The sequence below is a fragment of the Myotis brandtii genome, unplaced genomic scaffold, assembly GCF_000412655.1.
Source record: "Myotis brandtii unplaced genomic scaffold, ASM41265v1 scaffold587, whole genome shotgun sequence".
In the NCBI taxonomy this organism is placed as follows: Eukaryota; Metazoa; Chordata; class Mammalia; order Chiroptera; family Vespertilionidae; genus Myotis; species Myotis brandtii.
The window spans coordinates 929,364-944,128 of NW_005370207.1; the positions used below are offsets into that span (position 1 = coordinate 929,364).

The following is a 14,765-nucleotide window of genomic DNA, read 5'->3' on the forward strand; positions in this document are numbered from 1 at the left end:
GTGGTGGGGGTGTCGGGGTGGGGGGGGGGGGGGCAGTTGGGGGGCTACCAGGCCGGCATGGGAAGCAATAAGAGGCAACCAAGCCAGTGGGGGCACAGTTAGGGGTGACCAGGCCAGCAGGGGGGGGGGCAGTTGGGGGCAATTAGGGGTGACCAGGCAGGCAGGCAGGTGAGCGATCCAGGAGCCAATGGTCCAGGATTGTGAGAGGGATGTCCAACTGCTGGTTTAGGCTCGATCCCCAGCCAATGAATTGATAGAAGTTCCTGAAAAGTAGTTCATTAAATTGTTGAACAGAGTATACTTTACAATGGTAGTTATAAATTAGAGGAATTCTTTTTTGAAATGAAAAAATTAATGGCTATCTTTCTAGTTTAGTCAGGTAATAGATTTTTTAAATAAAATGAAGGATGAACATTTTATACCTAGTTTTACATACCATGGTTTTTCATATATGGTTTAAAAGTGTTTACAAGGATTCACAAAATAGAAGATAACAAAAGTTCCTAGGAGAAGATAAAGAACCACAAAAGCTAGGTTCATATAATCGAGGAATGGGGCTTAGAAAAGACAGTCTAGACATGCAGTTTATCCTATGTGGATGATCCAAATTGAGATGTGTTTTATTTGCAGAACAAACACTGGATTTCAGAGACTCCCTATCAGAGAAAGAAAATAATCTCAATACTTATTTTTATTGTTTATATCTTGATATGATAACGTTTTGCATATATTTTTTTAAATATATTTTATTGATTTTTTACAGAGAGGAAGGGAGAGGGATAGAGAGTTAGAAACATTGATGAGAGAGAAACATCGACCAGCTGCCTCCTGCACACCCCCTAATGGGGATGTGCCCGCAACCAAGGTACATGCCCTTGACCGGAATCGAACCTGAGACCTTTCAGTCCACAGGCCGACGCTCTATCCACTGAGCCAAACCAGTTAGGGCACGTTTTGCATATTTTAGCTAAATAAGTATTTTTTAAAATAACTTTATCTAATTATTTTTCATTTTTAAATGTTGCAATTAGAAAATGTAAAGGTACATATGTTGCTCTCATTTTTGACTCATTATTTTTTGTGACACCATGCTGTGGCAGGCACCTCTCACAGGCACTAGAGAGGTGTATTCTGACAGCCCTCTGAGTCAGAGAGAGGACTGTCCCCAACTTTAATTCTTATCTTCTCATGTAAATGAATTTAAATGAGAGACTTCCGATGATTGCATTGTGATAAAGCCAATTTTTTAAAAATTAAAGCATGCACATTTATTAAAGAAGCAAGGTAAGCAAATCTGTACATCTAGTTTATGAAGCGCAGATGGACTCTCAGCTAATCTGAAGAGTGAGTGGAGTGGGGAGTTTCTGCTTTGTATACCTTCCTGTCTGTAGGTTTGTTTGTTTTTTAAATCCTCTACTAGATATCCTGGTACAGAGTAACTCTGAAGGTCTCTTTTATTTTTCTTTCTTTTTTTTAATCCTCACCTGAGGATATTTTTTTATTGATTTTTAGAGAGAGTGAAAGACAGAGAAACAGTGATGTGAGAAAAACACATCGATTGGTTGCCTTACTTGATTGGTTGCCTCCTTCACGAGCCAGACCTGGGCCGTACTGGGAGGAGCCTGCAACTGAGGTACCTGCCCTTGACTGGAATGGAAGCTGGGACCCTTCAGTACGCAGGCCGAAGGTCTATCCACTGAGCCATACAAATTAGGGCTCCTCCTTTCTTTGTTACAGCTTCTCCACAATTTATGAGAAGCATCTGGCAACTTTATTTTGACAAACCCAAGACTGCTGGCTTCACTGTTTAAACAGTGAGATGAGATAGACTGCTCTCTTCTTTCACCCTCCTCCCTTTTAGTTAGTTTCTGGATGATTTAGCTATCTATTAAGATTCCTCCTCCACTCCCCCTTTCCCCCATCTCCTCTCCTGCATTCTTTTGTGAAAAGGAGAGGTTTTAACCCTTTGTTCTCAAGATAATGTCCTCTACAAGCAGCCTGCAAAGCTTTTTTAGCTTTGTGTAATTTTCCTGCCTCTGTTTCCCTATTCATCTTGTCCCAGAATTTTCCCAGCTTCTTTCTAGCCCGTTACAGTGCTGCCTAGGCCTTGAGGAGGTAAGCTTGACATCTCTTGGGTTGAGTAGCCAGCCCCGCAAGTGCTTGGTGCTTAGCTGAGAGTGTGTCCAGAAACAGGACCATGAGCCGCTTTAGCAAATTATTTTGAAGCTCATCCTACATCTAATCAATGGGTGATTGAAATGTATTTCAAACTTTTTAAAAATAGATAACTTACATTTTTAGAATAATTACATAAGATGCTTTTTAGCTGGGAAAAAGCGGGAATACATAAATTAATATGAAGAGTATTATGGAAGGTCCTGTTACATTCAAAGCAAATAGAAACTTGGTCTCTCTTTGTTCATTATCTTCTTAATCTTGTAAGGCAAAGTGTATCCTCCCAAAATATCTTTACGTAACCTATTAATTGAGATGGTTTTTTACACTCTGCTTCAATTATATTTAGTAAATAAAATCTCCAATAACTGGTACCTGCAAAATTAATCTGGAAAATGTCTAAATAAATACTAAATAGTATAGCATTCTTTCAAATAAGCCCTATTTATGTCTAGGTTAGAGTGAATATGTATGAGATATATATTCTGGTTTTCTCCTTAGGAGAAAAGTACATTTAATTTAGTCTTTCTGACTTATAATTTCAGTCGTCCAATGATTTATGTCAACATTCATCTTATTTATGCATATATGTGTCTAGGCATCTTTATTTCTTTATCTCGCAGATACTTATTTAGCATTTACTTTGTTCTAGGCTCTCCTTTAAGAAAATCAGTGTATGTTTATCTAAAAATAACTGACTCATAGAGCTTACTATGAGTCAGCCCCTGCTCTAAATACCTCATGTATATTAATGCAGAGTTGTCTGTGTTGTACTGAAGCACAGAGAGGTTTAATAACTCATCCAAGTTCACACAGCTCATATGCAGAATTGCGAGGAACCAAGCCTGCAGCTTAGCAGCTCCAGAGTTCATGCTCTTACTTATGCTGTGTAAAATATTTCATTCTGCTTACTTTTGTCTCCTGGCTGCATTAGCTACACTTGCCTGGATGGTGCTGTCTTTTCTGTACCTGGGGTGCATGAAGGCTTTCCATGATGGCCTGGAAATCCTGTCTTGAGAGTGACAGGTCATATAAGAGCTTATTTTGATAGGCAGGGTATTTATTACAGCTCTTTGTGAACTGATGATTGGCCATGTGGAATATTGGGTGGGATTATATGTCAATTATGCAAAACAGCCTCACATAACAGCCCTAGTTATATTAAAACTAAACTGAGTCTGTGTCGTGGAAATGTTGTGGATATGAAATTGCTTTTCTTCCTACCTTATCTTTTATGCAGAGGTAGTTCAGATATTGTCATTTTGTTATCAGCATCATAAAGTTGAAGTTCTTTGGTGGGTAGACACTGTTCTAGTGATTAGTATATGAAGAATATTCATAGATCCTCAGAATTTCTTATGTGTGGCCCAAAACTATTCTTTTGCATTAAACTGCTTTAGTCTTTATAAGAGATTGAGATATAAATTCAGTCCTAAGTTCTCATCTTAGTTCCTCTGAAGGGTCCTTGAAATTGCTTTCAAGGAAAACTTCACAATTTAATGAACCAAAGATGAATTAGATTGCCTGCTACCTTTTTGTTTGTTTGAGAACCTCTTTGAAGAACAAATAATGTGGGAAATTATATATATTTTGCTTGCTTAGTCTTTTATAGGAATGGCTTTGATTACGGCTTTATCCCAATTTCAAAATATTCTCTCCCATGCTTTACATTAATATATTTTTGTTATATAAAGCAGCAGAATGGTCAGTAGCTTGTTAAAATGGTCTTCCAAATGCCTAACCCCCTCATTTCAAAAGTGTCTTTCAGGATTTTATCTGAAAGGGTTCCTGATTATATATGTCCATTAATGAAACAAATATTTCCTACATTCCCTTCTACTGTATAGGCCCTACCCAACAATTTCAGTGAATAAAAGACATAGTCTCCCTGCCCTGGAGCGTACAAGCTATATGTTCCAGTTTATCGTAGTAAATGTAAGGTAGGAATTGTCCCTGGAGAAGGGGTTCTTAGCTCCCCCTCCTGCCCTACCCTTGCCCCGCCCCCCAGGATAGAAATCAGGCAAAATAGATTCAAAAGAAGATTTACTGAAAACAAGATGGAGGGAAAGAAAGAAGGGAGGGAGCTGGATGCATCAAGGGAGTATCCTAACAGAGAGTGCGGCTCCCCGAACTGCTGCTCAGGTCTGGTTTTTATAGAGCTGGGTTTCTCCATGCAGGTGCAGATTGCATCTCTTTGTTCTCCAGGTTCCGCCGTGGGCTGGCATGGACTGGCACAGCTGCATTGGTTTGGAGTGTGCCTGAAGAGAAACTTTAATCTTATCTAGGGGAGGCTCTAAAAGATATAACTGAAGAGTATTTCCATCCATCTTAAGAGATGCTCAGCGTGTCTCATTATTACAAAGGTCCAAGAAAACACTCTGTAGTACACCATTTTTAGCTAAGTTATCTTTTAGAATTCTAGAGTTCAATGATACTCTAAACTTCTAGTGTGCTCACTTTCCAGGTGGAGAAAAAGTGAGAACAAAGATGTGATAGGACTCATTTGTACGAGAATGACAGGTATGACCAAGTAAGAGCCCATGGGTCCTAGTTATTGCTGTAAAGAGGGATCAGGCCCTGCTTTGTGTCATGTGTGTGTAAAATGTGTACTTCTGTATACCAAACATTCCAGGAGCACCTTGTCTTGAAAAATGAGGACCACATCCGCATTTTCCTATTACTACTCTTCAAAAACAAATTCATCTTTATTGTTGAAAGTATTACAGACTAGAGGCCTGGTGCACAAAATTCGTGCACAGGAGGTGTGGGGGGGGTGGGGGAGTGTCCCTTAGTCTGGTCTGCACCCTCTCCAATCCAGGACCCCTCAGGGGATGTCTGACTGCCGCTTTAGCCCCGCAGGGATCAATGCTAAAGCGGCAGTCGGACATCCCTCTCACAATCCGGGACCGCTGGCTCCTAACCACTCACCTGCCTGCCTTCCTGATCACCCTTAACCACTCTGCCTGCCTGCCTGATCACCCCTAACCACTTGCTGGGGAGCGGGGCCAGCCCTGCAAGGGGCCGTGGTGGTTCTGGTCTAACAGTTGTTATGGTCGTGATGCCGTTACGGTCTCTGGCCTTTTATTATATAAGATGTCCCCCCTTTGCCCCCTTGACTCCCCCTAACCCCCTCTTTTCTTTAACTCATGCCATTCCATAAATACTTACCCACAACCACAAAGTTCAAGTTATTTATTCAGATGAAGGTGTTGTAATATTTGTAGTTGTTTTAATTGAAACTGTTTAAACTGTGTTTCTTTTTCAAATGATTGAAAAGTCAGTGATGAGTATCTAGAGATGAAAAACTCCAAGGTAGGGAACAGATCTCAGAATCCACAGGAGAGGGACATAAATGCTAATTACACATTGACTTTAATTCCTGATTTGTCATAGCTCCTGCAGGTTGTGTCTTAGCTGTGGGCTATTCTCAGGGCCTCATTTGTATTTGAGATTTTCTTTAATATGATGCCTCCCCAATGAGCTCTTTAATCTCCTACTTATTTTCAATTCTTTTTCTCTTAGATCAGCGGTTCTCAACTGTGGGTTGCGACCCCTTTGGCGGTCGAACAGCCGTTTCACAGGGGTCGCCTAAGACCATCCTGCATATCAGATATTTACATTACGATTCATAACAGTAGCAACATTACAGTTATGAAGTAGCAACGAAAATAAGTTTATGGTTGGGTCACAACATGAGGAACTGTATTTAAAGGGCCAGTAGGTTGAGAACCACTGTTTAGATATAGGAAAGAATTAATTGGCAGGTAAATGTAGCTCTTGGTTCTTTTGGTTGTTGAAGATTAAAGACTTCTTTTTCTCTTTCTGATCTCCGTGAGGGACATCTTTGGGATGGCATGTCTTTTGGCCTTTGGATTGGAAGATGAGATGCTCAGTGTTCATTTGTTTGTTATCATTACCCCCCCACCATTATTACCGCTACCACTCAGTGTCCTTCCTGATGAGCAGGCATTCCTTCTGGTGGAGAGCTAATGTGACTTTGTGCAGTGTATTTGGCACTGAAGAGCTGCTCTCCCCCACTGTCTGCTGAGGAAGAGACTTGGCATTGGTAGGTACAAGGTAACCTTGAAATTCACTTAGTTTATTTATAAGCAGGGATGAATTTGTTTCCCATGGTAATAGAACTGAGGGCTTGACCTTATTAGATGGATTGAGTGAAAGGATATGTGGACCTCTTTCCCCAGCTCCACATATTTTTTGATTTCCCACCAAATGCCCCCCAATTAAACCATACATGTGCCTATGCCCTTTTAAAAATATATATATTTTTATTTATTTCAGAGAGGAAGAGAGAGGGAAAGAGAGAAACATCAATGATGAGAGAGAATCATTGATTGGCTGCCTTCTGCATGCCCCCTTACCAGGGAATCGAGCCCGTAACCCGGGCATGCGCCCTATACCGGAATCGAACCCGAGACCCTTCAGTCTGCAGGCCGACGCTCTATCCACTGAGCCAAACTAGCTATGCCCTTTTAAAATATGGTCCTGAGTTACTTTACATTCCATGGTGTGGGTACCCTTGAATTAGCTCTGTACACTGCTGATTTCCTGTGTGATTTTGCCGTAACTCCAGCAGAGATCCAAGTGTACTTCTGACACTCTGCCTGTTTCTGTAACTTTGTTGTAGGGGCCTTGCCGGAGGAGAGGCAGGTGTATCAACGTAGACAGCATAGAGACACCTTCTTCCCCTCTGCACGATTTGAGTCAGCCATGCCGCTCTGTGTGTAGACCTCCTGTTCCTTGCCCTGTCTTTGGCCTGTACTAACTCTGGTTAGCTGCACACAGGGAAACTACTGAAACCTCTTCATTGGAGGTGTAAGTTGTTCAACCTCACTCCCACCCCAGTCTGATCATGTTTCTCACACACTATACCCATCTCCTTAGCTTTAGAAAAGTTGATAAGACTGAGCAATAATTTCAGTGCAGACACCTGACTGTAGGAGTCATCCTTATATTGTCTTCTTTTCTGTGTTGCTGTATTATGACAATACTTTTTACCCTTAGCTCTTAATTGGCTTTCTCTCCGGCATGGCTCCTTGTTGCTTTTGAAACGTAACTAGATGGAGTGTTCAAGAGCGTGATCTGACAGCCGGAGTTTTGAGGCAGCTGTCCTTTTAAACATTTCATATTCATTTTAAAATGAGTTTTTGAAGAATAGACAGTTTGAAAGGATTTTAATGGTGCTCACCAGCAGCGTGGCTGAACTTGATGCTTATGCTGTAGGCTATCTTTAACCTGATCAGTGGGAACTAAAGACATGTTTAGAAAATGGAATTCTGGACTTTCAAGGCTGTGGCTTCAGGCTGCTTGATCCAGTGCGACTCTTCCGTACAGGTATGAAACTTGGCCATGGCCCAAGCCAAGCATATACCTTAATTATAAAACAAAACCCTGTGTGTTTGCTAAGGGATGTCACATACTTGTTTCTTTTGATACATAAACATGTTTATCTCAAAAGGTTTCATAGAGAAAAAGCATTGCTCATTATGTCCATAATCCATAATCCATATATTTAATATATACTAGGATTAGGCAGCTTTCCTATTTTAGGCTCCTAACTTCCTAAACTGTTTGGATACATATCCTTTCTTAACTCAGAATGTAAAGGTTCTTCAAGTCCATTCTGTCCTTGTTGTTTTAAAAATTTCCTAACTCCAGCTCTGTTGGTATTGGGTGCAGTTAGCTGTGTTGTTTGGATTCACATACTGTGAAACCAGCCCCAGGCATCTTTGGGGTTGTCTTCTTGTTTGTTCTTGGTAGTTCTTCACTTGGTCCTTGAGATTTATGGCAGGCTGAAATTATGCGGAGCTTTTCTGTAGAGGCATTCCATATTTTTTAAAAACTGGTTCAGAGAAGTCTGAAGGTTAAAGAACTCCATTACCATAATATGGAGGAGTTCTGTAGGGCCGCTGCCAGCCTCTGCTCTGTCCAGTATGATATCTGTGGGGCCTTACATGTGCAGCCATTTGCCTCTTTTTTTTTTTTTTTGTATCAGCCACCTTTAAAAAACAAAAGCACAGCAAGTATATTTTTTAGAGCAGCTTTAGGTTCACAGCAAAATTGAGCAGAAAGTAGAGCTCCCCTCCTCCGCCCCCATGCCCCCACCCACTACTATCATAGCCCCGCACCAGAGTGGTACATTTGTTATAATTGAGGAACACGTAGCTTATGTTAGGGTTCACTCTCAGTGATGTGTTTTCTGTGGGATTGGGCAAGTGTGTAACGACATGTATCCATCATTATAGGAGCACACAGAGTAATTTCCCTGCCGAAAAGATCCACTGCTGCGCCTGTTCATCCCTGTCTTGTCCTCCTAGCCCCTGGCAGCAACTGATCTTTTTACTTTCTTCATAGTTTTGCCTTTTCCAGAATGTCATAGTTGCAATTAAACAGTATGCAGCTTTTTGATTGGCTTATTTCTCTTATGTATTTCCTCTGTGTCTTTTCATGGCTTGATAGCTCATTTCTTTTTAGAGCTGCATAACATTTCTTTGACTTCATGAACCACAGTTTATTTATCCATCCAGCTGCTGAAAGACATGTTGGTTGCTTCCAAGTTTTGACATTTATATATAAAGCTGCTATAAACATCTATATGTAGGTTTTTGTGTAGATATAAGTTTTCAGCTGTTGGAACGTATGGTAAAAGTATGTTTAATTTTGTATGAAACCGCCAAACTGTGTCTCAAAGTGGCTGTACTATTTTGCATTCCCACTTGCAATGAATGAGAATTCCTGTTCCACGTCCTCACCAGCAAAGGTGTGTAGTTGTTTTAATTTGCATTTCCCCAATGACATACAATGTGGAGCATCTTTCATATACATATTTGCCCTCTCTAAGTTTTTTTTTGGTGAGATGTCCAGGTCTTTTGCCCATTTTAAAATTGGGTTGTTAATTTTCTTATAGTTGAGATTTAAGAGTTTGGGGTAACAGTGCTCTATCAGTTAAGGTTTTTGTGCAGATATTTTTGACCAGTGTGTGGCTCAGCTGTCTTTCAGTTGTTGTTATTTAAAATCTTAGATCCAGAAAATCAAACTATGAATGAGGTGAGATTTCACAGTTGTCTGGACATGAGTAGCTGTGTTGCAAGGTCCCAACCTTAACTTCCTTGATTCTTTATTTTCAGGTCAATGTGACTGTGGACTACATTAGAGCAGCCAGCCCAGCCACAGAGACGGTGCCTGCCTTTTCAGAGCGTACCTGTGCCACTGTCACCATTGGAGGAATGTGAGTGCTGCGCCAGCCATAACTAAAGAGTTCTCTCCTCATTCACGTCTTTCCTTCCTTTCACCCTGATTTGCTTTCTGTTGCTTTTAGCACAGTGATTTATGATTGTTGTGTGCCTGTGTAGCACTTTATGTTTGCAAAGTACTTTTTAATCACTCACTAGCTAATCATTTACTTCATCATTATTGTTTTTTAAGATTTATTGGGCTCTGTGTACTTGGCACTATGTAGCACACATTATTACTATTAATAATGCCATTTATTGAGTGTCAGGCCCTAGATACTATTCAAAAGACTATTCTGCATATTAGTTTAGGAAGTTCATTTATAGACACCTCCCCGTCTCCTCCGCCACCCCCCCCCCAAAAAAGAAAAAACAAGACCCCACAAACAACAGAGGGAAGATGAAGAGAGGTTAATTGGACATTTTCTTTGTGTAGATGTATGTAATCAGTAGATGACAGGGTCTTCCCCTTATACTGTGCTGGCTGTCCCCTGGTTATATTCCAAAGTCTCTTGAGAGCTTGATTGATGAATAGTCTATGGAGGGAGGTATCTGATGGGGGAAGGAGGAAGCCTGCTGGGCCTTGCTTCCACAATAAATATTAAAACAGTCAGTCCCTAGTAGCAATTCTTACACTGCATAAAATATACCAGCGTGGTAATTGTTTCCTTCTCTATTTAACAATCTTAAGTGCTGTTTGTTACCAAACTGGTATTTTTCTTTTAAAGGGAGCATGATAGAAGGGAAGAAAAGAATAGGTTTCTCATTAAAGCAGGGATTGTCTTATTGAAAGCACAATGAAACCCGTTAGGAGAAACACCTCTACGCTCCAGCAAGCCTCTGAAAGGAAAAGAGGATCTTGCAGCTAATTTGCCTTCCAGAAGCTCTTCCCCCAAACAGGAACCTTTTCCCTTTACTCGCGTCACCACATTTGGAAATAAGTATTTTTAGCCACAGTTACCACTCCTATAACAGTCTGAGGCTTCATTTTTGCTGAGAGGAACTTAATATAGGCTTTTGATGTCATTACTTCAACACCATCACAGATATCATGCTTGCTAGAAACAGCTTCGTGACAAATTAGGTAATAATTTTGAAATGGGAGAATATAGGAAATATTGTGATCATTCTTCTATCTGTATAACTAGAAATATTTATTATCAATTCATTATCACTTCTTGGGGAGCTTGATGCAAGCTTCCCTACTATGGAGAACTGGGAAGTTAATATTCCCTATATTAAAATTTTTACTGTCACAAATAAGGAATCCTTTCAGTAGTTAACTGCTCCTCATACTTACTGGTAAAAATAACATCACTACTGTAAAAATTCCCATCTTTATTTTTGGTAGATGGCTTTCTCTCCTGTTCACCTAACAATCTTTTCGAGTGGATTTTTTTTTTTTCCATTTAGTTACCACTGAGGTATATTTTTAAAGTAAATTTACACTGCTTAAAATTAGATATTTTGGGAGTGTTCTTTTTTGTTGTTGCTTTTTTCCCTTTTGGTTTCTTTTTCTTTTTTTTTTTTTTTTTCTGGGAGTGTTCTATAAGGATGTTTTAAAGACAATTTGAGACAACTGGTTTAAAATTTTTCCAGAGTAGGGTGTTCTGGCCATGCCCATGCTGTGAGACCTTGAGGTTTCAACTGCATTGATCTTGGCTTTGACCAAGATTATTCCTTCAGGCTAGCCTCTTTCTGCAGAGCAGAGGTTGGGTAACTAGGTCCAGCCAATGCTCTTGGTAAGAAGACACTAACCTTTTTATCAGTTTGGTCCGTTAACATCACAGTTGATTAGTCGTAATTGACAACATCGTGTATCTGCACTTCAGGTTCATGCCAAGAATGGTAACCTTGACCTTCTACTTCTTGGTTCTTGCAGTTATATTATAAGAAATAATGTATTTTTTAAAATGATTTACCTTGAATTAGACCAGCCTGGCAGGGTATCCGAGAAGCATAGAGTTCCCTCTTAGGTTTGTTTTTACTAAACTAGACTTCGGAGTAAACTACTCAGCTAAATTTGGGAGAAATACAAAATTTAGTGATATTGTTGAGACCAGCCCTCACTAGACATTAAGCTCCTTGAACATAGTAATTTTCATCTTTTTTATTCCTTGTAGTCTCAGTATTCAGTGTAAGGTAGGAGTTCAATAAATTTGTGAATGATTTGTGTACTGTATTGCAAAGTGTCCCTTTATGAAGCATAGCAGGGAGTACTTAGATGTTTCTTTTCTTTTTTTGAGTTAACAGGTTTGTTTCTGTCTGATCAATATTGAAAAACTTGTTCTGATAGTTTTCCTCTTTTGTTTGATTATTGGAAGCTCAGTGCCAAAGATTGTACATGTCTAGAAAGTGTACCTGGAAGCATGCCTCTCTATTCCAATCTTACTCATAGCTTCTCTTTCCTTTCCCTTTGCCTTGATTTTGTTTTTATGTACCTTTTTTTTCCTGATTTTTCTATACTTAAACAATTCCTAATAGTATAGAAAAGTGAGGTAGTATATTTAATAAAAATGTCCAAATACTTGGCTTATATTCAGAATTAAGGTATACTAAAAGCATTCCACGTTACTTTAATGTTATTTAAAGATATTGGCTAGAGAAGGGGATTTAATATTTTTATTTCAAATGTTTTAATTTAATTTTAAACACAGAAATAGACTTGTATTTACAAATCTTTGATGTATGGCAACATGATCTACTGTGATATTCTGGTGAATTGCATAACTTCCTCTTTGATGTGAGGACTTAAAAACACTAATTATGGAACCCTAGATTTTTGTGATATATGCCTTCCCCTTCTGTTATAGTTGGCCAGCTCATATTTATTTTGCAGCCATTTTTTCTTATTAAACCTTTTAAAAGTATTCATCTGTTTTTATAGACATCCTTTTTGTATTTATATTAATTATTAATGTAGAATTAATAAATGACATAATTAAAATAACAAGCACAACCAGTATACATAAATTTGGAGACAGAAACAAATGACACAACAGACTGGAACAGAAGTGCACGGGTGTGCTAGAGTGGCCCTCAATCACTCTAATGTCATCAGCCAATAGATTGAGTGAGTTATAGAAAGTCCAGGTCAGTTAAGGGAAGTTTAGTTAGAAGAGCTTTTGCAGTAATGCATTGCCTCTTTCAAAGACAGGCTTTGTCCAAGCTTGTAGAAATGCTGTAGAATTAAGAAGCAAGCCAATCTAAATTATGTCTGTCATCATCTGTTGGCTTACCCACCTACATATAGGCCTTTGTAGATCTAGTGGCTCTCCTGTTATTTGAGAGATCAGCTGGGATTGTCTGGCTCTGGAAGAGCTTCCCTCAAGCTGCTGATTCCAGGGCAGAGGTCCTCAAACTTTTTAAACAGGGGGCCAGTTCACTGTCCCTCCGACATTCCACACATGCACACTGCGGGCCCGGGGACGAGTCGGATGCTAAGCAGGACAGGCAGCGGCGGCGAAAACACCCGGCAGGCCGGATAAATGTTTTCGGCGGGCCGCATGTGGCCCGCGGGCCGTAGTTTGAGGACCCCTGTTCCAGGGGAATGAGAAAGACGAAGCAGCTGAGATGGAGACTCTTAACAGGTTATTTCAAAGCAGATCTTTAAATGTATTTCAGATGCCCAAGTGTGTGAATTGCCTATATCAGTGGTCGGCAAACCTTTTAGTCAACAGAGCCAAATATCAACAGTCCAACGATTGAAATTTCTTTTGAGAGCCAAATTTTTTAAACTTAAACTATATAGGTAGGTACATTGTTATTAACTTAATTAGGGTACTCCTAAGGCTTAGGAAGAGCCAGACTCAAGGGGCCAAAGAGCCGCATGTGGCTCTCGAGACGCAGTTTGCCAGCCACAGGCCTATATCCTCCATAGGGTTCAGTCTGATCATTCTGTTTTTCCTCTTGATGTTTGGAAGGGAGTCTGGTGTGACATAATCTTCAACTCCCCATCTCTTGCCCTATGGGGAATCAATGAAAATGAGGTTCATCATTCCTCTACTAGATTAAATTTTTTAAAGTAACTTCACTGTGGAGTTGGCAAGAGTTGTTATTTGCTAATCAAAGCAGTTTAAGTAAAAAAGTAAAAAGATCAGGGAGTTGAGACCAAGATGGCGGCATAGGTTAACACCGGAGTTTGCTGCCTCGAACAACCACTTCAAAAATACAACTAAAAGACAGAACGGACATCATCCAGAACCACAGGAAGGCTGGCTGAGTGGAAGTTCTACAACTAGGAGGAACCGAGAATCAGAGGAGGCATGTAATTAGCAGTGATTAAAATCTCATTCTTTCGTTATTGCCAGAGCCTTTTTGAAGAGTGAGATTTTTCTGGGGTGACCTTTACTTGTTGTGGACTTCTCAATTACTTTGAGCTCCAATTTTGCAAACCTATGTAATCCGTTAACTGGTTGCTCATGTCTTACTGCATATCACATTTGCAAAGAAAAGTGTTGAAAGAAAATTTGTTCACATATATAAAGGGGCACCTTAACTGAGGGTCAAGCCTCACACATACACACTTATAATTAACACCACCCCAAAACCCTATTCCTGGAAAATTGTCACACACCCAGTAGATATAGTGTCACTAAGGTATTTCCCCAATGCTTTCCGTTATGTGAAGCATTTCACAATAGTAGGAGATAATAGACATGGCCCATTTTCGGAAAGTGAATGCCGGAGATGGAACTATGGAGTAGGCACAATTAGGAAATGCCCATTTACTGCACTAGGTCACGTTTTTTTGGGAGATGATTTGTTTTTTGTAACAGTGCTACTGGAAACATTATTTCAATCTGCTGGTCCCCTGCATTGCCCATCTCTGCTTCCCCTTCCCCCCACTCCCCATTATCCATGAAAAGCCACTGGTTGCAGTTCCCCTTGATGCTGCTTGGAGTTTGGGGCCTTGCTAGCAGAGATGGTGTCAAAACTCTACTGGGCTTGGACATCTTAGTTCCCTCTTTGTTTAAGGATTGTCTTCCAGCAGACTCAAAGCCATCTTTATGAACTTCCTTTGTGTCTCTTTGGGTTCTTCATGATAGAGCTTGTCTTTATTATCTACACTAATAAAAGAGAAACATGGTAATTATCGTACGACCGCTACCCTTCCCATTGGCTAATCAGCATATCCTTATGCAAATTAACTGTCAGCCAAGATGGTGGCCGGCAGCCATGCACTGAAGCGAACAGGGAGGCTTGCTTGCTCCAGTGACTGCGGACTCCAACGTTCCCCGGCTGACTTGCCGGCCTCTCAGCTGCAACTCTAAGCAACTATGTAACAAATATAGAAGCTAAACAAAACCCCAGAAACCGGCTTTCAGTCAGCCGGGCTTC

General features: G+C 40.2%; 1 protein-coding gene across 1 annotated transcript in view; it reads left to right on the forward strand.

The window, feature by feature from the left end:
• Positions 1-14,765, forward strand: part of SND1 (staphylococcal nuclease and tudor domain containing 1) — a 445,445-nt gene that overhangs the window by 182,155 nt on the left and 248,525 nt on the right. Inside the window, exon 12 of the mRNA XM_005879181.2 lies at positions 9,321-9,421. Coding sequence (XP_005879243.1) covers positions 9,321-9,421 — 101 coding nt within the window. The remainder of the gene's footprint in view (positions 1-9,320; positions 9,422-14,765) is intronic.